General features: G+C 37.7%; 1 protein-coding gene across 1 annotated transcript in view; it reads right to left on the bottom strand.

Annotated features, from left to right (window-relative positions):
- Positions 1 to 1,617: 1,617 nt before the first annotated feature.
- CIP2A (cellular inhibitor of PP2A) overlaps positions 1,618 to 21,016 on the bottom strand; it is a 35,028-nt gene continuing 15,629 nt past the window's right edge. The window contains exons 10-21 of the mRNA XM_039524893.1: positions 20,475 to 20,634; positions 19,178 to 19,319; positions 18,219 to 18,318; positions 17,155 to 17,273; positions 16,310 to 16,502; positions 13,543 to 13,617; positions 13,327 to 13,437; positions 12,151 to 12,347; positions 10,789 to 10,902; positions 8,159 to 8,241; positions 7,436 to 7,575; positions 1,618 to 3,261 (exon numbers count right to left, since the gene is read on the bottom strand). Coding sequence (XP_039380827.1) covers positions 3,091 to 3,261; positions 7,436 to 7,575; positions 8,159 to 8,241; positions 10,789 to 10,902; positions 12,151 to 12,347; positions 13,327 to 13,437; positions 13,543 to 13,617; positions 16,310 to 16,502; positions 17,155 to 17,273; positions 18,219 to 18,318; positions 19,178 to 19,319; positions 20,475 to 20,634 — 1,605 coding nt within the window. The 3' untranslated portion in view covers positions 1,618 to 3,090. The remainder of the gene's footprint in view (positions 3,262 to 7,435; positions 7,576 to 8,158; positions 8,242 to 10,788; positions 10,903 to 12,150; positions 12,348 to 13,326; positions 13,438 to 13,542; positions 13,618 to 16,309; positions 16,503 to 17,154; positions 17,274 to 18,218; positions 18,319 to 19,177; positions 19,320 to 20,474; positions 20,635 to 21,016) is intronic.

Here is a 21,016-nt window from a genome sequence, read left to right as displayed (position 1 = left end):
TCCCAAGTTTTACCATTCTTCTGCAGTCACCCTATACCTGTGGTAAAAAGCGTTCCATCTCCCTCAAATGCTGGTCCACAAAGAGGATGACAACCTACTACTGCTCTAAATTACTCTAAATTACTCAGCTCAAGTGGCAGAAATCTGCCATGGCTCTAAAGATGATCCATGTGGGTCTGAATCTGATGCCATCTGATCGAATTTGTTTTTGGTTTTTAAAGAGACCTAGGAAATTACATACACACACTATATTAAGAGCATTCAAATTGAAAGGCCAACCACTCAAAAGTTAAGAAGTGCCAGAATTCAGGTTGCTTGTGCAAACTTAATTCAGTTCCCCCTGGTGTGTATGCATTATGATGGTCTTAATTACATGTTCATTTTTTTTTTTTTTTTAAACACAAGACCTCTGCCTCATTTAGTGCATATAATAGTCCTACTCTGAGGTAGGGTTGTGTAGCGAAGGAGGCGGTTGTCTGTAGGACCCTTGCCTCATTTGTTGCAGAAGTTGAAAGTGTGTAATAAATAAGGCAAGGGATTGTAGAAAGAGAAAGGAAAGCCTCCATTTAGGCATCTGAATGCTGCCTTAGAGAAATGGATTCTATCCCTGCTTCTGCCACAGAATACCTGTGTAATGCTACACAAGTGCCTTAAACCAAACTTTTTGCCTGGAGTCACTAATTATTTTCTGGGTGCACAACTTGAGGCTCTTGGGTTTTGATTTGCAGAAGCTCCAATGCCTGCAACTGAAGTCAAGGGGAACTATGCTTAATTATAATATAGTAATTAATGCATAAACATCTCAAATTTCCCCCCACCAAAACAGGATTTAATTATGACTGGCAGAAAGTGCTTTGTTTAAAATATGCCTAAGTTACTTGTAAATTCCATTAGGTAATATTCAGTATTACAGGTGGGAGAATGCAAATTACAAGTAATACCAAAACACAAGTTTGGTCAAAGTGGTTTCATGTGTGCATGTATTCATTTGTTTAGAGTATTAATAAGGCTCGGCTAGAAAAGCAAAATTGGGGTAGTACATTTCTACAGAAACACATTTATATAGAGTGTTTATCTTTGTGGATTCTGTGTACTAAACTCAAACATTCATTTATAATTGGCTATGGCCATGAAATTTTTTTATTGAATAGTCTCAATTCAGTGATCAGAATGCCTATTTTTAAAAAGGGAGAAAAATGCCATATCAACATTTATCAGTTAAATTAGTAAAATGCTTGATACTTTGATTAAGTACTACCATACATAAAGGAGTTTTTGCCTGGTGAAAACATTTATTATCTTTTCACCCATGAGAAAGATTTTTCAAAAATACACCCGTGCCTGTAAAATGATTTTATGACATTCCTCAGACTTGTTAACCCTTTACGCTAAAACTATACATTTTAGCTAACAGTCTATTTCCTCAATATAATATATGCATACAAATCTAAAAAACTGACAAGTAACTGAGCTGATAATAGAATTTTTACCTTCCAAAGCACCCATTATCAAAGTCTGGAAAATGCATCAAAACTGAAATAGATTGACTTGTAGCTGTATCTATAATTAAGGTTGCCCAATACCTTCTATTATAGCATATAAGAAGAACAAACAAAATATGGAGTAATTTTTTTTATTCCCTTCCCGTCATGGACGCCAACGATATCTATAAACTGGCCAACAGCCAAAAGATACAGCAAGTCATAATAAATATACAATTGATAAGCAAGTTAAAATAGCCACTATTCAGCTAGAGATTACAAATGTGTCTAATATGTAAAAGATTGTGCTCAGACTCTAGAGTTGCGCAGATTTAAAAAGATGGACCCACACTACAACTGAAAAAACTTAAGGCATCTACACTTATGGCAAGACCTTAAAGTCTGGTCAGTGCAAAAATAAATAGTAAAATAATGGCAGTAATAATACAATTGCGGCACACATTACATCATTCAAAATGCTGCTATAATGTTTTTTCTAAAATGCACACAGCCATTCTTGAAATTTGAGGTTGTAGACATGTTATGTCACACATCCAATTTTAGTAAATTACAAGGAAAATAATGTTCCCGTGACTCCAAAAAAAGCACATCATCTGCGTAAAAAATATAAAATTTTTCTTCACACGAAAATGGCAAAAGTAGTTATACTGTAAGCTTAAAACAGTATAAAATCCTTTATACAATGCACAATTGACAATGCTGAAAAAGCTAGTGTGTGCCAGGTAAAACTGACAAATTAATTGCACACCTGTAAGAATCAGAAGAAAGTGCTGTAAAATTTAAGAGTAATGTACTGATGGAGTTTAACAGATATTTGAAGATGCATAAAGAGATGTAAAGTATTCCATAAATCTACCTTTTCTAACTGACACTACTTTCTGGAAATTTGACAAGTATGCATTTTTTTCCAAATTCATATCCTTTCACAAATATGTGGAGGCATTTCTAATATTAGTTCAATTTTAATAAATACTTAATGTAATTTCAACTAAAGCTATGTCAAATACAGGTCGCTGTAAAATAGGCCTCTTGCAACAAGTACTATCTTTTAATCCACATTATCGACTCCCATTTTATTTCTAAATTTGTACCTTAGACATTTGGAATCAATATTGCATTAATATTTCTATATGTGACATCTGTATAATTCCATACGCCTTATTTTGAGTCTACTTACAGAAGTGGCACTTAACCCTTCCATAATGAAAGGCTCAGTATACCCCACTAGCAGTAACAGGATGGGTAGCAAGAAGAGAGGCCTCTTTCTCCTTTTTAGTCCAGTGTCAAGGGATTGTTAATCACATTAACAAGACCAGGGCTTTATCCTGCTCCCACTGCAGTGACTGGGAACTTGGCCATTAAACTTCAACTAAAGCAGCAGCAGGCCTACCTTCTGTAACATGGCTCAGATTTTTCAACCCAAAATGTTTTTTAAAAACAAGCAAATCATGTTTTTCTTCAATTAACAATGGTTTATGCTTGTGTCAATTTTAGGTGGGCTATGACATGTGAGCAAGATGGTGTATGTACTTTTGTGTAAGTCTAAAGTTTAAGATATCACAAACCCAAACTTTATAACTACAGAGCCCTATAAACTGAGGTTCACAGTTTCTGCATTTAGTTTACCACCACTTAAACTGTGAATCATTGCTATCATATGAGAATGTTTGCTCAGCTCTTCTTGCTGCAGTTTTACTATGGCTTCCTTTTCTTCCAAACGTCCTTCCAGTTGGGACTTTTGAACTTCGAGGGAAGATGCCTGCAACATGAACAAAAACCAGTTCAACAGTCTCTTCCACAACACAGATCACAAAACAATACGTTCTTGGACTGCATTGCAGACAACTTTTTATTTCAGAAGGTTGAAAAAGCTACTGGGGGGAAGCTGTTCTAGATTTGATTTTAACAAATAGGGAGGAACTCATTGAGAATTTGAAAGTGGAAGGTAGCTTGGGTGAAAGTGATCATGAAATCATAGAGTTCGCAATTCTAAGGAAGGGTAGAAGGGAGTACAGCAAAATAGAGACAATGGATTTCAGGAAGGTGGATTTTGGTAAGCTCAGAGAACTGATAGGCAAGGTCCCATGGGAATCAAGATTGAGGGAAAAACAACTGAGGAGAGTTGGCAGTTTTTCAAATGGACACTATTAAGGGCCCAAAAGCAAGCTATTCCGCTGGGTAGGAAAGATAGAAAATGTGGCAAAAGACCAGCTTGGCTTAACCACGAGATCTTGCATCATCTAAAAAATAAAATAAAAATAAAAAATAAAAAGGAGTCATATAAAAAATGGAAACTAGGACAAATTACAAAGGATGAATATAGGCAAACAGCACAGGAATGCAAGGGCAAGATTAGTAAGGCAAAGGGAATAAAGGGAAACAAGACGACTTTTTATCAGTACATTAGAAGCAAGAGGAAGACCAAAGACAGGGTAGGCCCACTGCTCAGTGAGGAGGGAGAAACAGTAACAGGAAACTTGGAAATGGCAGAGATGCTTAATTACTTCGAATGCCTAACATAGTGAATGCTAATGGGAAGGAGGTAGGTTTAGAAGAGAAAATAAAAGAACAAGTTAAAAATCTCTTAGAAAAGTTAGATGCCTGCAAATCAACAGGGCCTGATGAAATGCATCCTAAAATACTCAAGGCGCTAACAGAGGAGGTATCTGAGCCTCTAGCTATTATCTTTGGAAAATCATGGGAGACAGGAGAGATTCCAGAAGACTGGAAAAGGGCAAACATAGTGCCCACCTACAAAAAGGGAAATAAAAACAACCCAGGAAGCTACAGACCAGTTAGTTTAACTTCCGTGCAGGGAAGATAATGGAGCAAGGAACTAAAGAAATCATCTGCAAACACTTGCAAAGTGGTAAGGTGATAGGGAATAGCCAGCACGGATTTGTAAAGAACAAATCGTGTCCAACTAATCTGATAGCTTTCTTTGATAGGATAATGAGTCTTGTGGATAGGGGAAGAAGCGGTGGATGTGGTATACCTAGACTTTAGTAAGGCATTTGATACGGTCTCGCATGATATTCTTATCGATAAACTAGGCAAACACAACTTAGATGGGGCTACTATAAAGGTGAGTGCATAACTGGCTGGATAACCGTACTCAGAGAGTAGTTAATGGTTCCCAATCCTGCTGGAAAGGTATAACAAGTGGGGTTCCTCAGGATCTATTTTGGAACCGGCTCAGTTCAATATCTTAATCAACGACTTAGATATTGGCATAGAAAGTACGCTTATTAAGTTTGCAGATGATACCAAACTGGGAGGGATTGCAACTGCTTTGGAGGATAGGTTCAAAATTCAAAATGATCTGGACAAATTGGAGAAATGGTCTGAGGTAAACAGGATGAAGTTTAATAAAGACAAATGCAAAGTGCTCCACTTAGGAAGGAACAATCAGTTTCACACATACAGAATGGGAAGAGACTGTCTAGGAAGGAGTATGGCAGAAAGGGATTTAGGGGTTATAGTGGACCACAAGCTAAATATGAGTCAACAGTGTGATGCTGTTGCAAAAAAAGCAAACGTGATTCTGGGATGCATTAACAGGTGTGCTGTGAGCAAGACACGAGAAGTCATTCTTCCACTCTACTCTGAGCTGGTCAGGCCTCAACTGGAGTATTGTGTCCAGTTCTGGCACCGCATTTCAAGAAAGATGAGGAGAAATTAGAGAGGGTTCATAGAAGAGCAACAAGAATGATTAAAGGTCTAGAGAACATGACCTATGAAGGAAGGCTGAAAGAATTGGGTTTGTTTAGTTTGGAAAAGAGAAGACTGAGAGGGGATGTGATAGCAGTTTTCCGGTATCTAAAAGGGTGTCATAAGGAAGTGGGAGAAAACTTGTTCATCTTAGCCTCTAAGGATAGAACAAGAAGCAATGGGCTTAAACTGCAGCAAGAGAGGTTTAGGTTGGACATTAAGAAAAAGTTCCTAACTGTCAGGGTGGTTAAACATTGGAATAAACTGCCTAGGGAGGTTGTGGAATCTCCATCTCTGGAGATATTTAAGAGTAGGTTAGATAAATGTCTATCAGGGATGGTCTAGACAGTATTTGGTCCTGCCATGAGGGCAGAGGACTGGACTTGATGACCTCTTGAGTCCTAGAGTCTATGAATCTATGAAACACTTTCACTTTATGTGTAACAGACTCAAGTAACTGATGTAATACATTTAAGCAACATATTTAATAGCAAAGGCACAGTTTCAAAACAAAAGGGATTTGTTTTAGATGCATCTTCCCCCCCACACCTACACACACACACACAAATTTTGTTCATAACTACTGCTGTTATGCTTCAGAAATGATTTGGGTATTAATTTTTGTTTTAAATAGCTATTTGTTGTCCTGTCATCTTCCTAGTCGTCAGGACATTGAGTTAAAACCTAAACAAAAGTTTGTGGTTGAATAAAAACTAGCTTTTTCCCCTTACAGAGGCAAATGTGTGTAAAAACAGGGGCACTATCAGTTTTGTCGTGTGGTGGAAAATTAAACTAGCCCTGATGGTCTAGGATTGCCTTGCAGCTAGCAGGCCCAAAACCTGAGCTAAGTTAAGTGTTGTGTTCCCTGACAGCGGCGGTCAAAGGTTAAGACACATTGGAGAGGGGAAGTGGACAAAGGGTAGGTGGTGGAAAGCCCCCGAAACAAGAACAATTTGCAATATGTGTCTACTGCTTATGAAATATAATAACCGCTTATGTGAAGCAATGATCTAAAATGAATTTTTGGATGCCCTCCCCTATCCCAATTGTGTAATTGGCCCCATTGTGTAACTGTACTCTGTAAAGAACAATTGTGTAAGAAGCTCCCCATAAAAGGCCAGGTTATAACCACGGTGGAAAGTACCAAAAAGACCTTAACTCAGAGTGCACCCATACCGGGCAAAGTTGTGAAAGAACACTGGAAAGTACCAAGAGACCCTAACTCTCTAATTCCTAATAAGGTCACTATTACCCAAGTATGTGTAACTTAATTCCTAATATGGAGGCCATTACTTAACTGTGTAATTTGTTTGCGGTTTTAAGCTTTAAAAGCTCCTGTATGCTTTGCTTTGGGAGAGCAGTTCCAATAGCTGCTGCCCCCCAACGCGTTGGCGTGTTATCAATAACCAGGCCACAGGCTGAGTCTCTGATCAAAAATGATGCGTGGGTGAATTTTTCCACAACAGTAGTTACGGTGACCAGATGTCCTGATAACTCTCTTCGCCTCCCCTCCCCCCCCACCATGTGTCCCAGTATTTTCACCCTGGACACCCTATTTGTAGCAGAAACTAGGGTCTCTGGATAATTAGCCTGCATTTCCAGGGAATGGAATATCTACTGGTAAAAAGCACCTGCTGTAATTTGCATCTTCAAAATGCTGTAAAAATATCAATACCCACCCCTGAAAGGTAAGTATTAGCCCCGTTTAAACAAATTTAAAGACTAAGTTGTCTCTTGCAAGAGCCTCTCTCCACAACCACCAACAGGGGCAAGACCCTTGTTGTGCTCAGTGCAAGGACAGATCCCTAATTAACTCTAAAGTAGAGATGTCTGTCTTCTAGACTAACCAACAGAGCCCAACAGTGATTGCAGAAGAACATACACCACTCTCTCACAACCTGGTATAGTATGTGCATTTTTCAACATGTTGGGTAGTTCCAGGAGACATTGTGGCTCCCAGAAGCACATCTATAACTCTTACTGGACAAGGTGAATCTACACCAACTCAAAAAGAAACTCATTGCGTTAACAGCACAGATAACCCAAATCATACCTCTCTGGTTTACATCTCAGAAGTCCCTTTCTCAATTAACTATATAAGAAACTGGAGCAGCCTTAACTTTAGCTATTTCTACCATTTTCATACAATTTTTCATTTCTAGCAATTATTTTTTAACTCTGGGTTTTATAGTTTTCAGTAAGCTGCCAACAAAAATTCTTACCTTAATGCTCAATTCTTTCCTTGCCTGTTCCGTTTTACTTAATTCCTTTCTGAGAATGTCAATAGTTTCTTCCATATCTGTTTTTTCTTTCTGTCGGGCTTTCAGTTTTTCTTCCAGAAGCTTTATTTTTTGTTGCAAGCCTTTTGAAAGATTTTTTTAGAGTCAGTTAGATTTGTCCGATTACTAGTAAAACTCCCAGTATGTTTAAGTTTTACACACACCAGGGCTGCTAATATAAATGAATTACCCAGTACTGCCATCTACTGCAAAATTTTAGTAGGTAGACAGACATTTCATACTCAATGAAGACTTTGAAAATTATGATCTAACCTAATGTCTAATTTGTAGCTTAGCAGAAAACTTTCTAGTGAACTTGTTCTAAAAAGAAAGTTTTCAAGGAAGCAGCTATGGTTTTTGACAGCATGCAAAATGCAATGGTTTGAGTGTAGGTTTGGCAGACTTTTAAACATCCTTGAACTTCCCTCATCTGTCTTTAAAACAATTCCTCATTTTTTAGTTTACAGGTATTTAAGTCTATGTTTTGAATAAGAGTTACAGGCTTTTCAGGAGCAGAAGGCAGCCAGAGAAGTGCATTTTGAGCCTTACATTTTTGTTAAATATCATAGCTGCCCACAGAATAATCTAGCAACGAGTCTATTTAAATCGAGTTAATTCTATTCAGTACGGATAGCACAAGATTTACAAAACCAGACAGTGACTTACTTGATATTTTACTATCTCTATCCTGTAGCTGTTTCAGTAATTCTTTTCTATGATCTTCTGTTTCCATCAATTGTGCAACAGTTCTGAAATTGCAGGAAAATCCTGATTACCAGTTATTTCAAAGATAACAGACAGATGCAAGATTCATGTCTCCATTTCTTTGCAGCAGCAAGCTAGAATAACTTGTGCAGCATTGCTCTGCACGGTCAGGAAAGTTCTTTTTAAGCTAGGCTGGCTAAAGTGCACCTTTAATTCCATGCTGTACAAATATATTCTTTTGATTCCTTATTTGGTTGAAAGAATACAGTATTCAAGTTTCATTTCCTTCCCTCTGTCAAACACACACAGTAGAAACTCTATATCCTAAGAAACCTCATTCGTTCCTAGAGCTTGAATCCTGGAGAATCAGTCCCCACAACTACAAGCAGTAAAGCATTTTTGATATTACCAAGGAAATGAACCCAACCATCCTACTAAGACTCTAAAAAATTTTTTTTATCTAGTTTTAGATTTACTAATATTACACTATCCCATATTGAGCAAATTAGAAAAATCTGCGTCAAGAAAAAAAAAAAGTGTCTTCTGCAACTACTGTGAAAAAAGTTTCCAGTACAATTTTGTTCATCCACCAAGACCAATGGTTCTCAACCAGGAGTATGTGTACCCACAGAGGTGTGCAGAGGTCTTCCAGGTTCTACATTAACTCATCTAGATATCTGCCTAGTTTTACAACAGGCTACATAAAAAGCATTTGCAAAGTGAGTACAAACTAAAATTTCACACAGAGAAAATGAGAAAGTAAGCCATTTTTCAGTAACAGCGTGTGATGACACTTTTGTGTCTGATTTTGTAAGAAAGAAGTTTAAGTGAGGTGAAACTTGGGGTATGCAAGACAAATCAGACTCCTGAAAGGGGTACAGTAGTCTGGAAAGGTTGAGAACCACTGTACTAGACAATCTTTTTTGCTGGTAGCACATCTACACTTTTAAAAGGTATTAATTGCTTAAGTTAAAAATTTTAAATTGTGGGAATTTAAGTTTAGTTCAACTCTACCACTATGACCACTAACTTATGCAAATGCATGAGTGTGTGTCACTTTGTCTGTTATTCACCTGTTGCCTATTTTCTAAATCCTAACTGGAAATTCGCAGAGTGGGGGAGAGGAGGTGAAGGGAAGTGGACTGTTATTTATTTCACAGTATCTATTACACCAGAGTCCCTAGGCACTACCACAATAGATAATCTGAAAACGGCCATGTGAAACGCAGAACAACTTTCTGGTGCATTGAGTAATATCTGATTGCTAATACGCATTTTTATACCTATTGATGTGAACGGCATTCCATTCTGTCTCACTAATCAGACTAGTTAACTGAATTCTGATTGCAGAATGTTTACTACTGGCACTACAAGAACCAGGAATAATGCAGCTTGACCTTCAGGGCTGGCAGCTAGAAAAATTAAATAAATTCACTTTATAAATAAAATGAATGATCTGGCCTTACTCTGTCATTTTGCAGAATAGTACCATCCTTTAAAATATCAGTTAGAAACAAGACTTTTTTGTTGTTGTTTACAACCAGGAAGCCTCTTCCCTCAGCTGCTGCAGTAAAAGATAAGTTTGCCCGCCCCCCTGCTCTTGTCAGACCATCAAGTTGCAACAAACTGTAGTTTCTATCCTTAAAAACCTGGGTCAGGTGGTACTCTGATGGATTAGGAAAGATGGAAGAAAAACAAAATTCAGAATTCTTGCTCATTTGGTATAGGACTATGGGAGTATACCTGTGCTTGTGAAGGGAAGAAAGAAGTTAAATTAGTAATTGATGTTTGAACATGTTTCAAGCCCTGCATCACAGGAGGAGAATGAAGTGCAGCAAAAGTGAATTATATATTGAATTACAGTAGTGATTATAGATTGACCCACTGCCATGAAGGCCAGCCATCTACCACCATTACTTCAAGTTGTACAGAAGACCCCTGCTATAGAGGAAAGTGATGAACAAGTTAGAAGCTCTACAATTGTAGAAGACAAAGAAGATGACTCTTAAATTCTCTCAAGTTCTCTATTGCCTTGACTACTACCAGCTATCAAAGTACTAATAAAGACTGTCAAATTTAGCCATAGACTAATCAAACGCCTATTGGACTCTAATAGAAAGTTGCCTGCCTCAAAGACTGAAATTTGGCCCACAGTAGTTAAATGATAGTGAATTTCAATGATCTCTGACACTGATTTAAGATGCCCTCTAATGAGAGGGCATTACTTAATTAGCAAAACTTTTGACCCCATCTGCTGACAAAAGCAATATTCTGCATGAGTAGAGAGAATCCTTGTACATTAGAAGGGAATCTTGAAACCTATTAAGTTCCATAAAATACGCTGTTAGTAGTCTCAGGTATTATACATTACCTCAAGTTCTCCTGCCTGTTTATGTGTAGAAACAAAACAAGAAGAAACTGATTACGCAGAAGAAACAGGTGAGTAACTACACAAAGCAAAATGGAGAAGTGTCCTGTTCCTCCCACACCCCTCAGGTAATACTTGAAACCACAGATAATTAAACAATCAATATTGATGTGACTTGATGGTTTCCCTTGGATTTTCTTTTAAAAAAATGAACTAAACTTACTTGTCATTCTGTTGCTTGAGCGATTCATTCAGCTTTTTCATGGCCTCAGTTTGTTTATTTAGTGAATTACAGGTAATCTGCAGATCTTTATATTGTCTTTCAGTGGTTTCATGCCTAAAAGTTAGTTAACGGGTTACGGTTAAGAAGAGAAAGTACTTCTTAAAAGCTTTACTGTGTCAGGAAAGAAGAAATACTTTTGACATCCAATGAGCTATTTTTCCACTCCACTTCCAAGCAAAAATTGTTATGCCCACTTTTGGCAAAAAACTTATTAAAAAACCTGCAGGGAATAAAATATAAAAAACAAACAGCAACTTTCATCTTAACCTCAGTCCTCACTGGAACCCTTACACATTATCATTGACTGTTTATTAAGATTAAGAATTGGATTGAGACTACACATTTCTTTCAGACAAAGTTCACCACAACCAGGTGGTTCACACAAATGTAGCAACTTATATATAATCAGACCAGTAGCTGGGAATAGCTTGTCTGACAGAGGCCAGACCAATGCTTCAGAGGAAGTACAAGAATTCCCATAATGGACAATTACGGGATTATCTTCACATAGGAGATGTTCCTTCTTACGAAGTCTCTGGTAGAAGTCAGTCTCTGCTTAAAGCACAAATGTTTTTATTCCTTTGAAATTTTTTGATCTTGTCTAATCTAACTCTGAATGGTCTCATCCAAACAAGTGCAATACTTTTTTGAATCCCATCAACCTCTTAGCCTAGTTTTTTTTTTGTATTAGTAAAATAAAGACAACAACTTTAAAGCTAAGTGTCTGTCCCCTTATTCTTGTATTATGAGGACAGGCAAATAGGAGCACTCTATTTGCCCTTTTCAGCCATTAATTTTGTACGCCTACCATGTCCACTCAACAAACTAGTTCCATTCTTTCTTTACATAGAAATCCTAATTACGCAAATCATCCTCACCCATTTCTTAACAGCTTTGGAATCTGCATCTTCATCCATCAATTTGTATATTCTGTTCAAGTTACAAACTTTTTCAAACAAGATTAATTTGATCCAGGAACAAATAAAATTCAAGTACATTAGCAATGACCCACTTAAAACCTATAAACAGAGTGTTTTAACACTGTTCTGCAATATGATTAGCCTAGAAAAGGATAGTGCTTTGAACACCTCAAAGTCCTCCTGCTTCAGCTAGATTGGGCACTTACTGGATTCAGACAGAGCTCTACCCAGCATTCCTTGGCTGAAAGGACTACTCAGGTCAAAGTAGGTCCTTTAAGAAGGGCCTGTGAAAACCTATTTTCTCTTTTAATCGGTTATCTATCCGGAAAATTTTTGTTTTAGGTTAGTACACGAGTAGTACAGATAGATTTTAAGTTCTTACTTCTGTAGAAGATCAACGGAAGATCTTTTCAGTATCTCATATTCTTCAGCCACTGTTTGTAACTTCCTATTGTGTTGAAAGAGCTGCTCTATGTCATTCTGCGCCCGTTCAGATTCTACCTGCTGAGCTTTCAGCAATACATCAAGTTCTTCATTTTTTCGCTCTGCATCCTTCAACATTGCAGCAAGCGTCCTTGCCTTTAAGCAAAAAGCAAATACAAAGACTCCTTTACAAGCTTAATCTATATGTTGCTTAACTCACTCAAAACAGTGGGGAATTTCACATGGAATTAGAATTTACACTACTGCTAAATTATCCACAAAACCTCTATGATCAAATGCTCCATGGTCAGCGCACTATATTTAAAATTAGATAGCAAGTTTTAAGCACTTTTAAAGTTTTAGAAAATGATGGCTGAATCAGTTATTTTACACTTTGAGATACAGTAGTCATTTGTGACCTTAAAAGTAAAGCAAAAAATAGTTTAGATACTCTTTTTAAAAAGAGTATCTGAAGTGATTACACTGGTGGCTTAAGTTTCATTTGAAAGCATAACTATCCAAAAGAGTATAGACTGGCTGTTAGCTTGCATATAAACAGGAAAAGGTTCTAGGGCTGTCTGCAAACCCCTAACATTTTAGTACTGTACTTAGAAGTACAGTTCATCTAAAATAGTGTTATAGAACAAACAGTAACATTAGTACAGTAAATCTTATTGCATAGATTGGAAGATTATTGAGGCTGTTCTGAAAGATCAACCATTAATGGGGCATTAACACTAGCTATCCATGTCCACAAAAGGTCATATACATAACATAGCTAAACAGTGGAGGAAGGGAGGGCTTCAAAAATCACATAAGGTCATACCTAAAGGGCATAAATGTCAAATATGGAGGCTCAAAGATCTTATAGACAAAAGAGGATGAAACAAAGAATATTTACAGTAAGTATCAGAAGAATTTAGAAGTGGCACCAGTTTGTGGAAAATATTCTAATCCAAGTGGTAATCTTAATCTTTGTGTTTAGTTTTTAAAAGAAACTGAAGTTCTAGCTTAAGACACATGTAGAGAACCATTCTGTACTGGGGCCTCCGTGAGAGAACACTGGGGTTTGGACTAGATGACCTTATAAGTATCTTCCACCTCTACCGTCCAGCGTGTGGTTGTTCACACTCACCTCAGATTCAGCTTGGACTCTCTGACAACGGTACTGGGCAATTAGCCTATCAGCCTGAGCAAGCGCTAATGCCTTTGCCTCCAATAGATCTTGTAACCTGGTTTCTTTGGACTTAAGATTAAGAAAGATTAGTAGCACTATTTCATTAATTTTATCTTTCATAGTAAGTACACATACTCTACAGTGACGTAAATACACATGTTCATATGTACTCACGGCTAATGCCGCTAGTTTCTGCTCATAGACATCCATTATGTCAGACATCCTCACATCAGTGATTGGTTCCTTCATCTGTGGGAGAAGTTAGAGTAGTAGAATTCAACAGCCTGAAGATAAGTTGTCTAATTTGTAGTTTCTGGATGAAAAGTTGTTTGTCTTATGCATCTTGATGAGAGGATAGTAATTAAATGAGCCCACAGGCTGGCAGCTGCTCTGCCTTCAAACACTAAAAGCCTTCCTGCATCAATTTGGGTATAGCTCAGTCCTGTTCAGTTTTATGTAAGAAAGTATTGGAATTGCTGAATAAAATTTACCCAATAAAGGGGACGATCATAACATCAGCTATCATGATCATAAATTAGTGTTACTCCAAAAATGAGGGAAAACTCATTACATAGGCTGCTACAGTAAGCCTATTGGTTCAGTTGGTTGTGGGAAGCCTAAGTGTTCCTCCTGACAAATGGTATTTCAGTTCTGCAGGACTAGTGGCAGGGCATTATGGCCAAAAATTCTAATCTCAGAATTCATTGACCCGACAGAGATAGGTCAGAATATTTTGATGAAAACAATAAAGAGAAAGTTTTTGTGAAATGTCTCCTCCATCTTTCATTAAGTATGCTAAAGAGTTTACTGACCTTTATGGCACAATATAGGGCTTATATGTTTATTCAAATAAATATATGTGTACACATTTTTCTATAGTCAGTTGAGTAGGTAATTGAGGAGAGTGTCTTTTGGGGGGGGTCTGGGGATTAATAAAGCTTTCCATTAAGGTAGTGCTTGGGGAGATTGTTCACTATATGTGGCTAGATGCAGCTGCGGAAGTGAGCCCAGCTGTTTGTGCTTTTCAGTATAGAAGATAAATATCATCCAATAGTAGTTTACCAACATCTTGTTTTCAAAACAGCACCAGCTCTTACACAGGGGAAAATTTGTACAAAATTCCCTAATGCAGAAGAAGATGAAACATCTATTCTTTTTCCCCATTCGTATGTTTTTCAGCTCTCTCTATCCTCCTGGACCCTACTGTTGTTGTTACAAAGTTGAAGGATCACGTGGAGTAAGTACTTTCATTTAGAAAATTATTTAAATGTACAAACACATCAAAGTTAATGACAAAAACATTCCTTGGAATATTCTGTTTTCTGCACATCTTGTATTTAATTTTTTAGTTTCTCCATGTGAAGAACTTAAACTACATTACAAAAAAGATGGCATCTTCTACAGCAGGGGTCAGCAACCTTTCAGAAGTGGTGTGCCGAGTCTTCATTTATTCACTTTAATTTAAGTTTCGCGTGCCGGTAATACATTTTAATGTTTTTTAGAAGGTCTCTCTCTACAAGCCTATACATTATATAACTAAACTATTGTTGTATTGTAAGATAAACAAGGTTTTCAAAATGTTTAAGAAGCTTCTTTTAAAATTAAATTAAATTGTATATCTTACGCCACCGGCCTGCTCAGGCCGCTGCTGGTCTGGGGTTCTGTTCACCTAGGCTGGCAGCGGGCTGAGCGGGGCCTGCGGCCGGGACTCCACCGGCCTCTCCCATCTCCACCGCCCCCGCGTCCTGCCGCCAGGAGTCGGGACCAGGTCCCGCAGCGAATCCGCTCCCCCGGCGCGCTGCCAATCCGCCATGGCCAGCTATACCAAGGTGGCCCAGGTGACCGGGCCCCTCCACACAGGTCTCCTTGCTGGGAAAGGGGACGCAGGAGCCCAAGGGCAGGCCGTTGAAGCGGCTCCTCTCTCAAGGGGCGCGGGCTCTGCCCCTCACCGGCTGTGTGTCCTCGGGACTCCGGCAGGCAGCAGCGTGCTGTTAAAAATTGCCTCACATGTCGTCTTTGGCACGCGTGCCATAGGTTGCCGACCCCTGTTCTACAGTGTCCACTTTTCTTCTGTAGCTTGTGTTAAACATTTAAGGCTGAAGTGTTTGATGTTAATGGAACAAAATATCAAATTTTAAAAAGTCATTCCCTCCTCGAAGGAGCAACTCCTCTGATCAGAAGAGTTAAGTGAATCACTAGATATATGCCAATAAGCTTTCTGTCACAAGTTCATCTTATGGTCTGGGTTGCAGGAGCTGTTCCTGTATTTGGAGTCCCTTTATGTTGAGAAGCCACAACTAATTTAATGCAACAAATTCTGCATTTGGTGCTTAGACAAATTCAAATAAAAGGAATGTTAATGTAATAAAGCTATTTGCTCAACTTACAATGCATGCTATATCAGAGGGAAGCAAGATTTCCACTGTTGTAAAACGACTTCCCTACTTCACAGAGATACTGTGAGGATAAATATCAAGATCATGAGGTGCTCAAATGCTACCATGTTTGGGGGGCACATACAAGTATCTAAAAGATGGATGATATGCCAGAATGTCATCTGCCCCCCAGGGAGTGTCTTTCTGTAAAAAACTTCTCCCTTTGTGCATCATTGCAACAGCTTAGATCTTCTGGGACACATCTGCTAAGTCCCCATATCTGAAAGCTAGGTAAACATAAGCAATACACTCTCAAGGTAAAGGTTCTGAACTATGAAAGTCTGACAGACCAGATTGTTGACTTTTCTGGACACAACAGGGATCCTCTTTATTTGGGCTTCTGCCTGATGATGTAATAGTGTACATATTGAGTTCAAGTGAGGTGTCTGAGTTAACATTTGTCAACAAACACACTGTAGCCTAAAAGTTTCAGGTGCTATACCTCTTCTGTAAATATTAAGAATGTTAGTAGTTATCCTACCAGAAATATGAAAAATACTATTAACCTCCAGTCCAGACTGAAGCTTCTGTATTAGCTCTTGAATGTTTGAAGTTGTTGCATCATCATTTGAAGGGTAGGAAGTAGAGCACTTCATGGACATAACACTAGTCATGGATGACTGCATATGGATTTTTTTTGGTGTATGCTCTGTCTCTTGTTGTCTATAGGCATTATTTGCTGCAATGCTTTCACCAAGCCTATATAACAAGATAAAGGAAGTAAGCAATAGAACCTGGCAAGAATGTTAACGTGAAGGTGGGAGCCAATGATTTTACGTAAAAGAGGAGTCTACAACAATTACACACTACACTTCGAAAACATAATCAACCCTACTTGCACTAACATACTGTAGTAGGTACTTCAGTTAGATATTGCATGCTCATATTTTGAGATATAAAAAGGAGAAATGTTAAAGAAAAAAATAGGTTGATTGTTCAATGATAGCAGCTTCTCTCTATCACTATGTGAATTTTAAGGTTCCAGAACTCATTATCTAGTATTTCTAGAAACAAGTGCCTTATCCTGTTGGAAAGGATATTTCCAGCTCCTCTCAAATGGAGCATCTGTTTCTAGCTTTGATAGTTAGAGTTACTGAACTTTAAACCTGTCCGAGAACTGTGAACGTGGCCCAGCATGCATGACAGACCAGAATTGGGGGTGATGAGAAGAAAGATTCAACTATGAGAGCAGAAAAAATGTTTTGAAAAAGGTAACAATTACTCAAACATTTGGAACATTCGTAGTCCTAATTTAAAAGATTCAAACACAGACTTAAAACAAGTCACTCAGACTAAAGTAATGACAGTGAAAATCATATTACCACACCCTTACCACACATAAGAAACTCACACTATGGCAGGGAAGTCTGGTAATGGTGCTGCCTCAAACAGTATTCTAAGTCCAGCCTGTACTTGTTCTCTGTGGTCTGATGTTAAAGCAAAAGCCAAAGGTGTAATCAAACGTTGATCCTGGGCAAAAATCACTTATGTCAATTTATAATAAACTAAAGAATCCAGACATTGCAATAGACCAAAGCCAATGTGAATAGATATACATTTTTAAATTTCAGTTACACTTGTGTAAAAGAAGTATACACAAATACTTGCAATTTTCTGAAAACCCATTTAGTTAACCAGAGCAATGAACTTTTACAAATCTGCAAAACTTGCTTTCAGGATTCTGTACATTATCTGCACAGAATTATGTAATACAAGCATTCAGTTCAGATGATGTGTAATGAGAGAGGCATTATGGTCTCTGAGCAAAAAATCATCTGTGTCGTCCAAATACTAGTATTCCTCCCATCTGGCCTGGATAGAAGAGGGAAGACTAATGCCCCAAACCTGCAATCCATTAAGCATGTGCTTCACTTTGAACATGAGGGGTCATGAGCTGAAAGGGTTTACAAGATCACGCTAGATGCATGCCTAGAATAGCTTAAGTTATCTACTGTCCTGGAGCTACACAAATCTTGTTTTAGAGGGTCACCCAATGAGAACTAGAAGTAAGTTGAGTGTCCTTGCATTTGAGAAAAAGGGTGCCAAATACAGGCATTATGATGATTTTTGCACAGTGAACACTTGTCCACAAGAAAGCATATTGAATACAATTCATTTTAAATTTCAACCCTAACACTATTACTGTAGTTGATCATAAACATTATATTTAAGTACATCTTAACATACATCACTGGAATAAAAGGCTCAAAACTTTAAAAACTAAATATTTTAAACAAACTTAAAGAAACTTTTGGACTGAACAAAAAACATGACCAATCAGAGCTCTCTGGGCAGGCTCTTCAAGAGTTATGGACACTTGAGATTTATGCTGGAAACACATTCAGAATCAAATCAAGGGTGATATAATATATATTCACCTTCTTAATCATTCTTTGTAAATCATTTAAAGCCTACCTGAAGAATTTTGTAGAAACTGACTTCCATACTAGGCACCAACTGTTTAAGTCTGCTCATAAGATCAAGTGTTTTCAAAATGACATCAGCAGCAAGTTTGCTTTAAACAAAATAAAATTGGAATGAAAAGTGAAAGTTTTAAATATATACTGAGAGTAAGTTTGTGCTTTCTTTTTAGAAAAAAGGTTGACTTGAATTTAATGATACAATGGCAAACATGGAAATTGAATTCCTCTACCAATTCATAGAACAGAAACAGATGGTAGCAATGCAGGCTTCCCCTACTCTACCATGCAATGTGTACCAACTATCTCTAGCAGAAAGTTCAGTCACCACACTGTGGTCTCTCTGCTGTGATCAAGGATAAGGAAGCAACAAGGGAGGATTTTACATGAGACATTTGTAAAACTTGAAGCAGACATAAGAAATTCATTTCACATAAGCCAATTAATAGAGGACAAATGATAACTCCTAGTCACCAATCGTATGGGATAGTTTCAGATTGGTGACATTGAGGCGAAACCTATGATGATCCCATTCTCATGCCCCAACCCGTTTGGTCCCTCTGAAATCACGTATTTTCAATGTTTCTACCAAAATAATTTCAAATAAATTTCTGAAGTTCAGTTGTCTAAACCCAAGATGTAAAAGAATGGATGGCTTGAACATTAAAGGCACCTAGGATATAAACTGATAACTAAGGTTGGACTAGTACATATTAGGTTTGCTTTTCTATATAACCAGAATTCCAATTTATCCTGAAAGAACTACAAAAGGTCTAACAATTTAAGGAAGACAATACTCAATGAACAGCTAAAGCTACCATTCTGCTCTCTCAATGCTACTCTCTATTGCCAAGAAAATTAGCCTTAACAGAAGCATAGGTTTTTTTGGTACTTTATAACCCTCATTTTCAGAATAAATTCGGTTTTAGCTTAATTTGATTTTAGCATGCTCACCACAGTTCAGAGTCCACCACCTTTGTCCCAAAGCCAACATCAATCCCACTGCATGTAAACTGGTGTTCTATTAGAGATGTGCATCTGCTTGCAGTCAGTGCCTTAGAGGTATGCATTTTCATCGTGTCATCTCCACAAAGCAGTAAATTCAGTTAAGGATGCAGACTAATTTATTCTTTTATGCATTATAATATACTAAAAGCTTTTTGGATTAGATTAAAAATCAAATATTTGAGACACTTGACAAGTGAACACCACTTCTCAATTACAATGAAGCTCCTTAAAGATACAAGGGAGTGAGCTTTTTTTTGTTTTTCTCGCTCCAAACAAAAAAATTTTTTTGGCACTTAAAAAACCTAAACTCATACCATATTAAGCTGTGAATCACTAGCAGAACAAAAGTTTGGCTAGGCCAGTTCTTGGATGGGAATCTCCTAAGAACACCAAGATGTTACAGGAAATAACTGATGACTGAAAAGACAGCACCCTTCACTTTAGAGCTCACTCCAAAGAATACCCCTCCCTGCATCACAGGACATAGGTCACTAATGCTGTAGATGTAATTTTTCCAAATTTACAAAAGAGGACCTACAAATAAATGCATGAATTGAAAAGCTTTGTGGTGCGCCTCATAGTAACTGACCATTCCACATTGTTATGAATTTATCATCAACACTGATGTGAAATAGCATAATAGCAGCCCTCCCTCCTTTTTTAATAGATGGGGCACTGACAGGGAGAAAGTGACTTGCTCAAGGTCACATGAAGTCTGTGGCAGGAACAGAACCCAGATTGCCTAAACAGCAGTCCAGGTTCTTAACCACAAAACAATCCTTTTTCTTTTGTGATCATCTAAAATCTATGGATTCTTTGCAAAAGCAACCTAGCAAGTATGTGCTGCTTAAGTTCCCCCTGCAGTTTCAACTAGAAAAGGTTATTTCCTGTCATAATTGTGGGTAGTGGTACTATGTGCTGTTAAACAGCTGCCTGCCACATTTCACCCTACAGGCACCTGTACTGAATGTTAAATAAGGTGATCTTTGTATATTGGTTACAATAACTAATAAAGTACTTTTCACCCTGAAGGATTTCAAGCTGCAAGGAAAAAGGAAAATTTAATTTTGAAGTTTACTTTTAAGACATTAATTTCAGGTCACCTTAATATCTTTAAAAAAACTGAAGGGTTTTTTTTGAAAAAAGCGATTTTATAAGTATCTATAAAAATAACAACTCGTAAGATCTTACAATAACAGAGCTCATATTATACAGCCAACAGGAATAACTTGCATAAGGATATTTAGTATGACATCAATGACTTTGACCATTCTCTCACATTTCTTCTTCGCTAATAGCTCATCCAGATTCTGTTCTGGCAACTGAAGGTGATCAAGGAGGACAGGTAGCAAAAGATCAACAAAGCGTTCAGCTGAAGTGCTGTTGCCGGTATCAATAACATCCTGCAGCAAAACACATACAGATTCCATACTGCATCAAAATTTAAACCACTAATCAAGGAGGTGTAAGCTACTCCTATCTCTACGTCAGCCTACTAACTTCCTCACCTTGGTCCCAGTAACATTCATGCATCCCAGCCTAGGGGCCTCTCCAGCTCTACTCCCAACTGATGATGCTGTTTTTAGATTTACTTTTCAAACTATTGACCAGCATCACCAGATTCAGGAAAGAATTGTTACGTATACACAATCACCAGAGACCACCACACTTCTGCAAGTCCTTCAAAATAGCTACAATTGTTTACTTCTTGAAGAAATTTTGTATTCCAAACTTTTTAGAACTAAATGCAAGACTTTATGCATTTAGGTAACAGTTTTAATGTAT

Source organism: Mauremys reevesii, linkage group 1 (genome assembly GCF_016161935.1).
Source record: "Mauremys reevesii isolate NIE-2019 linkage group 1, ASM1616193v1, whole genome shotgun sequence".
In the NCBI taxonomy this organism is placed as follows: domain Eukaryota; kingdom Metazoa; phylum Chordata; order Testudines; family Geoemydidae; genus Mauremys; species Mauremys reevesii.
Note: the sequence above shows the minus strand (reverse complement) of the source record. Positions and strands in the feature narration are given on the sequence as shown.